Raw genomic sequence first — 15,094 nt, 5'->3', positions numbered from 1 at the left:
AAGCAGATGTTGAGCCGGAGTCAAAGATCGAACGATATGTTGAAGACTCAAACGATGTGCCGGAAGTTTGTCGGAAGCTCGCCGAGAGTTCATCAGGAGCTTATCGAGAGTTCATCGGAAGTTTGCCGAGAATTCGCCAGGAGTTCATTGGAAGTTCACCGAGAAGTTCACCAAAAGTTCGTCAAAAGAACAATTGATATACCGGACAGAGATTGCTTAGTTAATGTTTTAAATTATTGTAGTTAGACCTTAAGTTAAATTATAATTAAGAGGTAATCCCACTAACTCAGTTAGGGGCCAACTAGGCCCTTAATAGGGCTGAATTGGACCAGTTGAACAAACCATTCAGCACCTGAAGTCACTGCCAGCGGTGGCACCGCTTGGAACTCAGTCTCCCAAGTGGTCTGGGCGGTGGTACCGCCCCTGTTAAGCAGTAGTACTACTGGAGCTCGGTCTCCGAGCTTGGTCAGGCGGTCGTACCATCCAGACTAAGCGGTGGTACCGCCTAGTGTTAGTCTGTAGGCGGTAGTATCGCCCAATAATGACGGTGGTACCGATAGTACCTCGAAAATCTGGATAAGATACTTTTTGGCTCCAATTTTAAAATTATTGGGGCCTATAAATACCCCATCAAAAGCCATGAAAGTGTGAACAAAATATTAAAGTCTTGGGGTATGAAAATATTGTAAAAGTGTAAAAAGTCATCCTCCTCCCTTTCTAGTGTTGTGATCATTCAAGAGATGTGCGAGGCTTGTAAGAATTGTCTCCTAAACCCGTGAAAAGGAGAAGAGAGCTGTAAAAGGGTTGTTTGTCTTCGCCCATTGAAGGAAGACCATTAGTGGATGTCGGTGACCTCGATAGAGGAAGAATCAGAAGTGGATGTAGGTCACAACGATCAAACCACTATAAATTTCGGTATGCTCATTTCCATTCTGCTTTTTATTACTGTCATTACTTTCTAAGTTAATTGCTAGCTCATTTATAAGCACTTTCTTAGATTCGTTTTCAACGAACGAATTTCTTACAAAAACCTAATTCAACCCCCCCCCCCCCCCCCCCCCCTCTCTCTCTCTCTCTTGATGCTAAAACGAACATCTCTAGAAAATCTTTTAGATCTTAATATGCAAAATCTAGCTCTTTCATTATTTGTAGATAATCTCATAAGAATGAAATTGTTTCCTAAATAGAAGAAAGAATTATTTCAAGAGATCGTAAACCTTATTGTACACATAAATTTTCAACATGACAAGCACACCTAATATGAAAAAAAGAAATATCACGAAAAGCAAGTTGATATACTTTTTTAATTCCGGAATATAAGCGGTGACTATCACTACACTGTCAAAACTAATAAAAAAGTTTAAAAATTAAATAATATTCTTCTAAAATGATTTTTATCATTCTAATAAATGTTATCGACATCATGTCGTTCATGAAAAATTCTAAAAATAATAATTTATTTTTGTATGATTTAATCATTACCAATCCAATGATAAGTGATTCGTACAAGAATATTTGCCCATGATCATTATAAATATCAGCACAAATAAAAACATGATTAAGCCTTTTGTAAATCTCTTAGTTTTTTTTTATAAAGATTATGTATTGTGCTGATAAAAATGGTTTGGATTTAAAGCCTTTTTACAGTAATCAATAAAATTGACTTTTTTACCAAAACTAAAAGATAAATATTTGATAAAAATTAATCTGTCTAATACTTCATGATGTTTTAATAAAAATAAAAAATAGGATTAGTAGGATACCCTAAAATTTGAATTATCTTTTTTGTTTCTTCTTTTCAAAATATTTGAAAAATCTTATTACGACAATTGAGTATGAGACGAGAGGACTTACGAATGTTTTAGACCTTATGAATTATAAGTTGAAGATGTCTAATTTACTTCGACTCCTTTGGTCAGTTCCGGTTTGGTACCGATGAATCGTCATTCGATTTCGATACAAATCAAATGGATTAGAGCACGATAAACAAGAAAAATTAAATCAAAAAGTGAGAGGATCAGATCTCACGTGAAACAGTTGGATCGGATCATATATTTAATTAAAATATTTTAATTTACATAAAATGATTTTTAAATTATATAATACTATTATGATGTTTTAAAAAACTAATATGCCAACAATAATGAATAATAATAATAATCTTAAACATAAAGAAAAAGATAACCTCAACCATATAGGAATAAGATAAACATGATAAAATCAACAAACATTATAAACACAAATCTTTATATATAAATTGTTCAATAGCATGTTTGAAATAGATTATCCATAGTTGTTATGATAAAGGATACGATGCTATACTACAAAAACTACAATTTACATTTGAAACAATGAAGCACAATAAGAAGGGATAGCAATTAAGAAGATCATAATAAGAACGAGAGTGAACGAGGAAAGATGAGTAGACTAGAGAGACACCTCCTCGGAGACAAAGGAAGGATCGATGATATAAAAGTTAATTTAAGATCGAAATAAACCTCTTCTTGAACAAATAATGAAAAAAAAAGGGTCTAAATAAAATACATCTGAGTAAGCCTTACAAATCCGAACCAATTTTATTTAACGCAATTGATTCATGCAGGTTATCAACAAAAAGGTCCTCCCATCTTTGAACAAAACCGATCCAGTAAACGAATCGATCAACAAACAGAGTTGTTATTTTTAGACACAATTATTCAAGCTACCAAACCAGAAGCTATATTTCTACCAAGTCTCGACCCTTCAACAATCATACAAAAAGTGTAATTATTTTCTTTCAAGTAATATCTTCAGCTTATGCAGTAAGACACTACGAATGTAGCCTAATTCTCGTATCATTTATTTGCAACAAAGCTCTATATCAAATAGAAGCCCACATGAGATAATTTGCTATAAGAGAAGCCACTATGAAGGAAGCATTAAAAAGCAAGGCTAAGATAACTGCAGCAAATGAAAGGGGGCGGCGCCTACCGAAACAACAACATGCCAAAGTGATGCTTCAACAGTCATGTAACCCATCCCTGTACTGTGGGCTATATATTCTTCTGAAAATTAAGCAAAAGAAGATAATACATGAATTGATTCAGATCTGAGACTCTTGATAGATAAGTATATTTGGTTAAACTGGCATAATTCTAGCCCGAAGATCTAAAAATAATAAACCGAAAGTGGATATTATATGCTCGAGATAACTCCATAAAGCAAAAACAAGTCACCATCACTTCCAGTTGTAATTTTACTCGATCCTGTGGTGGTAGACATCAAGAACCGAGTGGTTCAACTGCTCCCCAAATGCCTTGGTAGAGAACTGCTGGGTAACATGATCTCTTGCCTCTTTGCCCATCCTTACAGCCATCTCAGGGTCAGTCAGAAGCTTCGACATGGCCTGTGCAAATTCAAAAGGGGTGGGTTCGCAAAGAAACCCTGTGACATCATGTTTGATGGTCTCCAATGGCCCCCCGCTGTTGCATGCAATTACAGGTTTGCTTGCTGCCATTGCTTCCAGAGGCACAATACCAAAATGTTCATCCTACGTGGAAAAAATATAGCATCTTATAAGGATATGATGTATCTAAAGCACAAAGGGAAAGAGTTTACAACTTATACGATACACCTGCAGGATACAGTGATTTCATTGTCAATAAAAATATGCTGACCATGATTAATGTTGGGTCACAACATACTAAGAGGCAGTCTCATGATTAATTAGTGCAAGCACAGGAAAATAGAGTCGCAGTATGATTGTAGGAGTTACCTTTTGGATGGCCTGTACTAGCCATCATTTAACAAGTGAAAAAACAAGTGAACTCCAGTAGCAAAGAGAGCAAACAGAGGTTACGTGATGACTATCGCAAGTTTCTAATCATCATAGGAAGGTGATCAGTGGAAAACACAAGTGGTGCGCACACTGTAGAACTATGAGGAAAAAGAAATCTCACTCGTAACTTGGATTTTGGCTAGACCATAGGAAAAACATGGAATATACAACAGCTAAAGAACAAGGTAATTAAATACAATCCAAGCAAAACCATCTGCACAAAATTACCTTTGGCGTGTACAAAACAGCGATGCATTCTGAGAGTAATTTATTTCTTTCTGCTGTTGTGCAAGATGTAACAAATTCAACATGTTCTGATACTCCCTCGACTTCTGCCAACCTCTTTAGTTCGTCTAGGTACTCAACATTTTCCTTGAGGCGTTTATCATAGCCACCTGTAACAAAGTGCATAAAGATGCTTGCCTGTCATGCAGTTCATAGCTTGTAACTTCTTCATTCTTATAGATGAGAACAGTAACCTTATGTAATCATCAAGAGTATGAAGAAATAAAAAAAACACCTAGAGTCAATCATAACCTTCGCTTTGCACTGTAGAGGCTAAGTCAAATTCATGGGTTGGCAGGCTATTCTTATATCAGAGCTGACCTGACACTGATGAGCTTGAATAGCTCAAATGTATAAATTTGAAGTTAAACCCTCTTTCTTTCCTCATCGGAAATTCTTTTGTGGTAAAGTTGGTAAGTTTCATGCAAGATCACGCTGACGTGTTTATTTAATAATCACATACAAGTCTTATAAACATTGGATTAGTCCACAAAGCTAACCAATATATGTTAGTGGCTAATTTGGCACATGCTGACATGATATGACATGGGAGTGTCACATTGCAATATTCTAAATCTCACATAAAGGTCAAGGTCTTATGGTGATTATGAGGTCAAATGGTATCAAATTTCTCTAGCATAACATAAACTAGGAATACCTACCCAATCCTCCAAATTTTGTGAGCAAAAATGATCAGGTATATCGCAATATAAGCTGTGGTTATTTGGGACTCATGGAAACACAATACATGGAGTTTCAACAGCAAGGAATTCCTTATCATTTTAGGAGGTATGTCGGTGAGTGGATTTATGCCATAGCAGTAGTCATGCCCTGTGCGGACACAATTCTGATAAAACACATGTCAATCAATATGGACTTGCATGCCCAGCAAGGCAATGCATGATTTGCCTTGCTTTGAAATCCATTTAATTATTTCTCCATGTTACATACCCAACATACTTCCTGCCCAGACTCCACCTATTATTTTATTAGTAACTTGAACAAACATGCACCACTCTATATGATTATATCATATTTTAAGTCTCTAAAGAACTAGGACTTACTGAGAAAATTAAGAAAAAGGTCCAAACCACACTGACCAAACCATATGAAGAAGAAAGAAAGTAATCGAAATATATAATCACCTGCAATTGTCAATGTAGCCTCGGCATAACTAGGAGGTGCACTTCCAAACGAACGAAGAAATGCAAATGCTGATATCGCCAATTGAAGGTTCTTTTTCCTTTCAAAGCGGTTTACTGAAAGGAAATTCAACCTGAGCAATATAGAAAAATTCAAAACTTTAACGGACTCAACACATGCACAAAGTTGATATATGATCTAAAGCTCCTACAGTGGTATCCTAGAATCATATTCAACCAGTGAAGATGGCAAGATATATACGAGTATGTCAGTTACTTGTAGGTGCAAGGCCTGTCAAACTGTTCAACATTAACTGCTGGATAGAGTACAGCAGGACGAGTTCCTCTTGAATGGATTCGACAGAAGGTTGTGGCAAATACAGATGCAGTGTATTTGCTGTTGACTAAGATTAGATCTGCCATACCTGTACATATCATAAATCAACCAACAGCGAATACTGATGAGCACATGGAAAATTGAAGAGAATACTGAAGCAAATACATGTGCCAAGAAGAGCAAAACCCAAAATAAAGAGATTTCAGCAGACGACCTGTAGTTGCTTCTTCGATCATGTCAATTGGACAGCGGTATATCCTCCTAAGCATAGTTGTGTGTTGTGCCAGCAACAAATCAGGAAAATGGCAGTAGAATAATATCTAAAAGAGACTCAATGATCCATCACCATAAATTCCAAAGTCTTAAAAGTTTGAATGAATCACAAAACCAAGGATAATACCTTTGTCGACCGTTTTAGTTTCAGCAGTGGAATGACAACAGAGACCTGGTCCGCCAGTATAACATCGAATGCAGGCCATAAAAGAAGAACACAGAGTGCAACAAAAATACATCGAAGATATGCACATAATGCATGAAAGCGGTAGAATATGTGGCGAGGCAGGAACCCACCATATACTTTAACTGAAAAAGGACCTGAAAAATGTTGACAAAATTGTTAGCATCATTAGTTCGTTACTCGATTCCGCTTAACTGCTTAAGTATCTGCATAAAACCAAAACAAAATTTGCTCAATTCACCCGCCCTTCTGGGACAGCTTGTGAATGGCAATGGTTTGGAAAAATTTCATGGTATCCACAACAATGAACAAGCAACACCAAGCTCAACGATTCATGCCTTTTAGCTAATTAAATGGTCTGGAAATTCAAATAAATTCTTAACTATATTGTTTTTCATGGAAATTACATGAGAGATATTTTAGCTAACAACCAGTCCTAGAATTGTGCAATACGACAAACAACCAATCGTTTCATTCTGATGTTAATAAAGTCATCACTAAACCCTAGAACAATTGAAAGTTGTGTAATACAACTACTTGTCAAGAATATTCAATGCACATTTCACATTTTTAATTTCAAAATCTTAGTTTCCAATGGTTTGGTAGTGCTTAGTTGTCAATGTTATGATAGTATTGCAGCTTAAATGACAAAACCCACAACATACTCACCAGCAACAGTCTCCTCAAAACATCGATTCTTGTCATGATGTGATGTAAAAAGGTGAACACTATGCCCATGCGATGCTAGTTGAACGGCTGCATCGACAATCAACCTTTCAGCACCACCTACAGATAAAGATTAGGTCATCATTTATCATGTATGAAATGCAAATAACGATTAACCATGATGAATGCTTTAATGGATACAAATGAGGAAAAAACACAAACTACTGAAGTTATGCCAAGTTGGTGCCTTAATTTTAAGAAAATAAAGTAGTGACATTTTTATTACATTTATCAAACGAGACTAAACCTTACAGTAAAATTTATTCATTGTACTTCCACTTGCAGCTTGAAGCTGATACCTTGGGAAGTTTCAATATATTCTGTTAATTCATTGATCATAGGAACTCAGACTAATCGGTCATCAATATATTCGCCAAAACCTCTTCCATTTCCAGCTTTGATTGGCACCTTCAAAAAATGGATACTTTTTGCACAATATGAAAGGATATATTGGGCACTCAAAGCATGATATGCATTTTGATCACCCAAAGTACAGTATGTTTCACTCTACATTCAGTGCTTACTTGTTTTTATTATTTGAAGGCATACCATGAAGCCATCAATACAAATACACTCCACTGCATGAATAAATCCTAAGCTTTTAAGGAGAACGTTGTTGCGACGACCATTGTCAGTAAAACAAAGTCACATGAAGGAAGCATAAAATTTTTTCCTCTTTTTCTATCCAATTTGAGGGGTAAAAGGTATGTAAAGTAGGAAATTCAAGACAACCATCTACGTATTCCAGTCTACTTGTCTAAATTCTTGTGAAATCTGTGGATAGGAGTAAAATTAAAAGAAAAAAAGTTGAAGAAGCCTACAGAAGAACTTATTTAGAAAAAAAAAAACTTTACGACAGTCAAATCCTTTTGTTACCTTCTTTCTTAGACAGATTTCATGAGAATTATCCACAGAAGCTATGTGCCTACACATGATATCACTTGAACTTGCAAATCATATTTGTCAATATTTATAAACTGGACTTGGCATGATGTGGCAGAATATTTTAGGGTTTTGCTGGGCCGATAAGAACGAGAAATTTCTTTAATAGAAAACGAGATGTACAAATATTGATGACCAAAGGAATCTCAGATCGGCAACGAAGCCAGACAATCACGAGCATACGCAAACCATGAGAAGTGATCACGAACCCGACCCATCAAGAGCAAAGAAAGAAGTTAATATTACTCCCACGACACATGAATAGAATTCTAACATCTCAACTAATCTTTCCACAATAATCCGCCTCATTTATCTAAGAATTGCGTAGGGTAAAGATCAAATTAAAAGAGCGAATCAATTTGAGAAGGAAAAATCCCTGGATCGTGTGACGAGGAAGGAAACGAAGGAGAGAGACTGACCGATCCCGAGATCGGGGTGGATGATGGCGATCTTCAACTTCTTGTTTGCGTTCCCATCATTCTTCGTCATCCCTTCCTGCCTCGCACCCGACCAACTCCCTTTATCGGCAAGAAGATGGATCTCTAGCCCACTCCAATCTCGGGGTGATGCTATCGTCCGAGCCGGGCCGTGCGACGGATGGAACAATACATACACATACGATGGCTCGGTGAACGGCGGCCGTCGAAACGGGATCGGGGATCGACAAGGCGGGGGAGGAACACGCCGTCGGGAGCAGAGCAAAGCCGGCGAAGGCGAGGATGCGTGTTGACATAAGAGGATCGGGGAGAGTGACGTCATGATTTCCCAAACCGGATCCTGACCGTTCAAAACAAACAGAGAGATCCCGGCCATTGGGTGCATAAATCGGATTCGGGTCTTGATCCGCTAGTGATTGCGGGACGGGTTTTCGGATCAAGAACCTCCACCCGTTTCAAGTGTTAGTTATTATAGTGCATGGTTATTAGATTTTTTCCATTTGTGGATAAAAACTCTTCAACGTATATTTAACCATTACATGTATCTTTATCCTCAAAATGACGAGCTGCTAATGTCTTTTAGTAGAGTATAGCAGTGGCAAACAGATCTCTCCACTTTGTGACAATGCACGGAGACGCTTTCGGCGTTAAGGTACTAAGATAATCTCAAGTCAAGAGGGTATGTGGAAGTCAGCTCCTTCTGGAAATAACTCGACACTGGATCTTCCTCCATCTCCGTTTGCTCGGCTGCATCCCTCACGAAGCTCCCTTGATTCATCTCCTCGCTTGCTCCACATAAGCCGAGCTCCTTCTCCAAGTATTCCAGCCATTCCAAGCTCTTGTCTTCTCCTTCCGCCGCCTCTACTGAATTCCTCTGAGTCAGCTCCGCCATGGCCGCCGCCTCCTCCTGCCATGGACTCAGAGATTCCAGCTGGATCACCGCGTCAGGTGTCACTAAGAAATCTTTCATGGCATCTGATGAAGAAGAGCAAGGAGAAACTTTGGAGCTCTCGTCTCCTGTGCCATCCTCCTGCTGTGGCGACCCCCATATATCCATTGGGAGCTCAAACATTTCGATTGACAGATCAGCTAAGTCTAAACTTGGATCATCTTTCTCCACATGAGCATAGCACGAGAGGTACGTGCTCGAGGACGATGAGCTCTGAGAGTCGTCTGGTTTGTCGACCGACATCGATCTCCGCTCTTCGGATGCCAACCTCTTCTTCAAGTGCGTGTTCCACACGTTCTTGATCTCGTTGTCTGTTCTTCCCGGCAGGCAGGACGCAATCTTCGACCACCTGAGCAAAATGGCATCATCGAATTAGGCTTACAGAGAAATCCAGAGCCACCTATACGGTGACATCTTAGATTCGGGGTCTTACTTGTTTCCCAGCAACTTGTGTAGATTAATTATGGTATCTTCTTCTTCCTTTGTGAAGTTACCGCGCTTGATGTCGGGGCGAAGGTAGTTGATCCACCTCAAGCGGCAGCTCTTCCCGCATCGCAGCAGGCCTTTTAAGATCAGAACACTTGAGCAAAGTCAATTTAGCTATCACTCGTCTGAACTCTACTACAAAGCATTTGATAGAGCATGATGAAACAGGAGGAGGGAGACCTGCAAGTTTAGGAAGAGCACGCCAATTCCCGTGCCCGTGCCTCTGGATGTAGGCAATCAGTCTCAGGTCCTCTTCCTGCGTCCATGAACCCCTGTTCAGGCCGACCTTCGCGCAGCAGGGCGCTCGTCCTCGACCCATCTCTCTTTCTCTCTAGTCACACCTTAACTTCCACTTCTATAGTTGCAGACAACTGGAGGAGTGAGCTCTTATATAAATGGCGGGAGGAGGGAGGCTCACAGCAGCACTTCGATCACCAAATCTGGACTCGCAGTGTTAGATTCTCTCTCTACTAACAATTGGTGCAGGGGCCACTTGGATTTGAGACACCTGCCGTGTTCTGCTTCCTGCTCTCTGCCACGAGAGCTTCTACTCCATGTATTCAACTGAGTTGGTGGCAGTGTCGCAGCCTTTACCAATCTACCAAGAAAACAGGTGACATGATTAAATGGCGACCACATCGATTCTTCGGCAATCCACTTAATTAGGCGCTCTTAGTGGTGCAAACACCTTCGTCATTAACCTGAAACTTCACGTCAGTCATGCTAATCTACCTCGAAGAATAAACTTGACTGGTAGTACGATGCACTACTATGACAAATCTACAAAAGCTAGCCCGACTTGAAGATGAACTCAACAAGTCAAGCGATAAGAACTGACATCAGCTGGGGAGTTTTGGAAGGCGTTGGGTGACTTGAAAATGGCGCAGGTTGGTATGTTTAGGAGGTGAGGTCACAAGGATGGAGGAGGTATAAATCATTAGATATGATCAAAGAAATATGTAAGCAAATGTTGTTAATGGCGTCAGATCAGAGAGTCACATGGTTTAGGTGACTAGTTTCATCTTAGAAGAGAAGGTAGCTCAACTTTTAGCCAACCCCAGTCCTTCGACATCCAATGGCTCCTTCACCTCATCCTCAAGTACTGTTCACCACATTCCTCAAGCCTTGAAGCAGGAGTAACTGGCATTTATATCCTTTTACCTTACAGTCGCCTAACTTTGAAATGGTTCATCATTCAAGGGTTGCAATAATATTATATCCTTCTTGTAGACTTGTGGGAGCGCTGAAGCTGTCAAAGTTCTTGGTGTTTCTGGTCTATGATTTTTAGCTTCTTTCTTTGAGTCTCTAAGGGCTGATCAATGACAATTTAGCTAACCTACCTTTTGACCTTCTGTGTCAGATAACTGGGAGAAAACAAGAAAATGAAGGAAAGGACAGTGACTGGGACAGAACAAGAACTGATGCAGAGTAAGAAGTATGATCAAGTCAATGTATCCCCAATGTACACAAAGACAGCAATTGATGCGTGATATGAATGGGACACGTGGTTGTTGAATCAATGTAAATGTGTGAGGCTTGATATCACGTGTGAATGGAAGCAATGGCTTTGCTTCCTTCTGCAAGGCAAAGACTATGCCGATCTCAGGTTGCATGATGGGATGATCGAAGACAGAGACACCGTTGATGGAACTTGAAACTTCAGAAAATTTAGCTTTCAATAATCAAACAAAAATGTTTGAAAGTTCTTCAGTTTTTTGTCTCTCTTGACACCAATCTTTGATCTTTTTCCACGGTTAACTTCAGTTTCACCATGCACCAGGAAATTTGCTTTATATGATTTCCAAGCCTACGCAACACATCGATTTCAAGAAGTGCTAAATGGAACTTGCTGAAAGATTTGCAGAAGCTGAATCGCATCCACAGTGTAAAAGCCAGATTCAACTAGTTTGTACATGGAAGAGCTCATCATCTTCTCGCAGTGCAGAAGCCAAGTGAAAGTTTAATTCATGTGGCAGGATCTTAGTTTTCCTTTCCCAGTCCCAGAGAAAGCACACACCACATAAGTTACAGCAGTAGACCAACATGAGCTCTCGGCCACCTACTTCAAAAGCTTTGGTTTCACTGCCGTACTTTGTGTAAGGAAATTAGTGGATGGACTTTTCTTGTTTAGAGAAAGTCAGATTGTATGGAGGTAGAAAGATGTTGATCATTATGATTCAACTAGAGGTTCCCACAAAAGCTGGATGATTCGTCAATGAATGATGAACACCCTGTCTTTACTTGCCCCATTCATCATAGCCAGATCATAGATTTTCCTTCTTGAACCAATCAAGAGGCACCAGAGCTTAAACTGCTCTTCTTATTCTTTCTCTACTATGCTTTTAATTGAGGAACAAGTTTACTCTAAAGATCGTGAAGCACATACAAACTCCCAGTGACATCCAAACATTCTTCGATTTGACTTCTCTTGTTCATACAAATGCAGGATTTCTGTAGTCCACATCCATCTTGTCTTGTGCGATACCGTGAAGAGAAGGATAATGAAAGATGGCAGAGCGTGTCACAACTAAAGCTTGAGTGAAGGAGTCATCGAAAATGATCAAAGTTGTAGGGCTTTTTTCGCCTTCGAATCTTTTTGACTACTTGTTCATGCTTCCTCACTCCTTTTCATTAACATGTGTTGCTGCTCTCTTTTAGCTCTTCATTAACATCTTGTACACACACATTTCTTCACAAACACTGATAATTTTGATTGTTCAGGTCTGCATCTATCTCTTGTGCCGAAAGATAGGAGCATATTATCATGCTTGTTTGTAACTACGATTAGAAAAGGTGTCAAAACAGAAGAGTCGTAGATCATGTCTCAAAGTATATTAATTGGAAATTAGAGAACACCAAATCTGTGGCATTATCCATCACAAACCAACCACAGAAAGAGAGCATCACAAGTCACTCACTACCTTTTTGAGTCAGGTGAAACAGAGACCGGTCCCTACTGCCCAAAGCTTTCGGATACGAAGCATTCTCCTCATTTTAAACGATTAAAGGACAGGAAACCATAGCAATCGGTTGTTGGTTGCCATATCAGAGTCAGGATTAAATTACGTTTTCAAGCGAGTGCTACTTCTCCTCAACTGCTCTTGTTTGTCTCTCTCTCTCTCTCTCTCTCTCTCTCTCTCTCGCGTCAGGTCTATCTGTCGGGTTTGGTGGATCTGCAGTGGTGAATCAGTCCCATCATTGACTCGCGTCTCACGTAAGGGTGGTGTGAGCAGAGCGTCAGGCCGAGAGCTCCCGCACAAAACAAGTGCTGCTTCTGCTGATGTCTTTGAACAGAGTTAACTCCGAGGTCAGAGCACTGGTCTTTACTGTTTGTTTACGAGGTAATCTCTTTGATGTATTATCATTCCTATTTTAGATGATATAATATGTAATCACAATTTGAGACAAACTAAATTGAGCTGTACCAGAAAGGATGGTGGAAATTTATACAAACACTTCATCTGCTCTGTTTTGGATTTCCTCTTCCTCGAGTAGAATTCTCAGGTTGACGTGAACTCCTCCTCTCCTCTGTTATGGAACTGTTTAGTGCCACATCGAGAAGACTTTTAGTCCCACATCAGAAAGAGTCCAGAGAGAACAACAGCGAGGATCTCATATAAACCATGATACCCAACCGATTAAGCCGTGGTGGGCACATACTAAACAATTGTTTCGCCTTTTACTAAAGAATACTGTGGCGCCAAATTTTTGAGGGCCCATATCTGCATTCGAGTGGGGCCCATCAAATCATTAATAAGGTATTTGCTTCATCCTAATTAGATTGTTTTGTCCTCGTACAATTTATCCAAATAATTGGGGTTCATTAAGTATTTAGAATTTGATTTAACGAAATACGTTTTTTTTCGTTTTATAGATTTTAGCAAATTCATTGACGAATCATTTATTTATATAATATAAATAAGAAAAGCCTAATTATTTAAGAAAGTTTTTTTATTTTTCTCTATTAGTACATCTTTTCATCTCTCATTTCTTGAAAAATGAAATTGCCTTTGGTTTTCGATCGATCACCCTTCGCCTTCGGCCATTGCCTCTGCTCCACCTGCGCTCCCTTCGCATCCTCCTTTTGTTGGGAGAGGAGAGGGTGGGTGGGGGGGGCGCAATGGTGACCATGACGACGGAGAGAAAGAGCGAAGGGAAAACGAGGGCAACAAAGGAAGAGAGGAGGGAAGGGGCAACGAAGGAAGAGGGGAGGAAGGCGAGGGTGGCAGAGCCTAGTGGAAAGGTAGGTGTGACGACGACCATGACGGGGCAAAGGTTACGACCAATTTTGTCTTTTAGAAAATAACGTTCTATGAGAATAAATGGAAAAGATGACTCTAATAAAAAAATAAAAATAATTTTTTTTAGAATTTTACCTAATAAAGAATTAGAAGAATAAGTGAGTGACTCTAAGTGAAAAAAACAAAAAAAAATAGTAATCATCATAATAAAATAGTAATCGGTTCGTTGGATTGTCCTGCATTACTTGGACATTAGAAGTCACCTAAATCGTAAGTGTTGAGCTCAAAACATAATCTTTTTTACTTATCATTATTATTGGACAATGTGCAACCATGATTTTACTAAAATAAACTTGAGCTCTGCAGAGGATGTTGGAAATATGTACAAATACTCATCTTACTCTGTTCTTTGAGGCCCCCCCCCTATTACTCTGTTCTTAGATTTCTTCTTCATCTTACTCTGTTCTTTTGAGGCACCGCACCTATAATCAATCAAGAGAGAAGAAAACCCGTCGCTTCTTGGACTTCCTCTTCCTCCGACACCGTGGCTTCTCTCGATTTGCTGTGTTGACTTTGGTTAATCAATCTTGAGTAGCGTCGCGTCCAAGTAGAAATCTCAAATCGATGTGAAGCCTAACTTTTAGTCCGACGTAACATTAGAAAGAGTGCACTGGTAAGGATGCCATGTAGACCATGACACACCGATGAGCAAAATCACGCAGCTGCGTGGTGGGGCACAGAGCGAACTATTCTTTCGCCTTTTACTAAAGAATACAATGTGCCCGTCACTCCGAGCAGCATACGCCAATTTTTTGAGGGCCCGTCCTAAGTTGGGTGGTGCCCGTTAGATCATTCGATAAATATTTATTGTTTTTTTGAGGGCCTATCGATCTTTTTGACTACTTGTTCATGCTTCCTCGGTCATATAAAAGCTATATAAACATACACTCCTTTTCATTAACTCGTGTTGCTGCTCTCTTTTAGCTTCTTATACACACATTTCTTCACAAACACTGATAATTTTGATTGTTTATCATACTGTAGAATTATCGCAGGTTTTATAACTGCGATTAAAAAAAGTGTGAAAACAGAAGAGCTGTAGATCGTCTCAAAGTATAGTTATTTGGAAATTAGAGCACGCCAAATCTGTGGCATTATCCATCACAAACCAACCACGGAAAGAGAGCATCACAAGTCACTCACTACCTTTTTGTGTCAGGTGAAACAGAGACCGGTACCTACTGCCCAAAGTATTCGGATACGAAGCATTCTCCT

The 15,094-nt window shown here is 39.4% G+C and overlaps 2 protein-coding genes, 1 long non-coding RNA gene and 1 other non-coding gene across 4 annotated transcripts; 2 read left to right on the top strand and 2 right to left on the bottom strand.

Moving 5' to 3' along the window:
- Nucleotides 1-3,004: 3,004 nt before the first annotated feature.
- Nucleotides 3,005-8,422, bottom strand: LOC135612107 (uncharacterized). The gene is made up of 8 exons (XM_065107930.1): nt 8,126-8,422; nt 6,708-6,824; nt 5,982-6,175; nt 5,796-5,901; nt 5,522-5,669; nt 5,248-5,378; nt 4,046-4,212; nt 3,005-3,529 (listed from the first exon to the last, which is right to left on the bottom strand). The coding sequence occupies exons 1-8, from the start codon at nt 8,193-8,195 to the stop codon at nt 3,236-3,238; spliced, it is 1,227 nt and encodes a 408-aa protein (XP_064964002.1). The 5' UTR covers nt 8,196-8,422; the 3' UTR covers nt 3,005-3,235.
- Nucleotides 8,423-8,798: 376 nt separating this feature from the next.
- On the bottom strand, nt 8,799-9,897 carry LOC135612108 (myb-related protein Zm1-like). Its single transcript, XM_065107931.1, has 3 exons — nt 9,759-9,897; nt 9,526-9,655; nt 8,799-9,441 (listed from the first exon to the last, which is right to left on the bottom strand). Exons 1-3 carry the CDS (start codon nt 9,895-9,897, stop codon nt 8,799-8,801), a joined length of 912 nt encoding a protein of 303 aa, XP_064964003.1.
- On the top strand, nt 9,369-12,069 carry LOC135612109 (uncharacterized). Its single transcript, XR_010486774.1, has 3 exons — nt 9,369-9,499; nt 9,583-10,191; nt 10,939-12,069. It is a non-coding gene; the product is annotated as an uncharacterized LOC135612109 (long non-coding RNA).
- A 2,470-nt stretch (nt 12,070-14,539) lies between these two features.
- On the top strand, nt 14,540-14,658 carry LOC135613278 (U5 spliceosomal RNA). The gene has a single exon (XR_010487261.1). It is a non-coding gene; the product is annotated as a U5 spliceosomal RNA (small nuclear RNA).
- Nucleotides 14,659-15,094: the final 436 nt, after the last annotated feature.

The sequence above is a fragment of the Musa acuminata genome, chromosome BXJ2-5 (assembly GCF_036884655.1).
Source record: "Musa acuminata AAA Group cultivar baxijiao chromosome BXJ2-5, Cavendish_Baxijiao_AAA, whole genome shotgun sequence".
Classification (NCBI taxonomy): domain Eukaryota; kingdom Viridiplantae; phylum Streptophyta; class Magnoliopsida; order Zingiberales; family Musaceae; genus Musa; species Musa acuminata.
The sequence above is the reverse complement of the archived record's forward strand: the minus strand, read 5'-3'. Positions and strand labels throughout refer to the sequence as shown.

What these genes read in the sequence shown, in the direction of transcription:
- LOC135612107 (XM_065107930.1), bottom strand. Translation starts at nt 8,195, where the DNA reads ATGACGAAGAATGATGGGAACGCAAACAAGAAGTTGAAGATCGCCATC. An exon ending in AACTAAAACGGTCGACAAAG is followed by an intron (nt 5,902 to 5,981) that starts GTATTATCCTTG and finishes AGTCTCTTTTAG; the next exon opens with ATATTATTCTACTGCCATTT. An exon ending in GATCGAAGAAGCAACTACAG is followed by an intron (nt 5,670 to 5,795) that starts GTCGTCTGCTGA and finishes TGATATGTACAG; the next exon opens with GTATGGCAGATCTAATCTTA.
- LOC135612108 (XM_065107931.1), bottom strand. Translation starts at nt 9,897, where the DNA reads ATGGGTCGAGGACGAGCGCCCTGCTGCGCGAAGGTCGGCCTGAACAGG. An exon ending in TGCTCTTCCTAAACTTGCAG is followed by an intron (nt 9,656 to 9,758) that starts GTCTCCCTCCTC and finishes TGATCTTAAAAG; the next exon opens with GCCTGCTGCGATGCGGGAAG. An exon ending in CACAAGTTGCTGGGAAACAA is followed by an intron (nt 9,442 to 9,525) that starts GTAAGACCCCGA and finishes CATTTTGCTCAG; the next exon opens with GTGGTCGAAGATTGCGTCCT.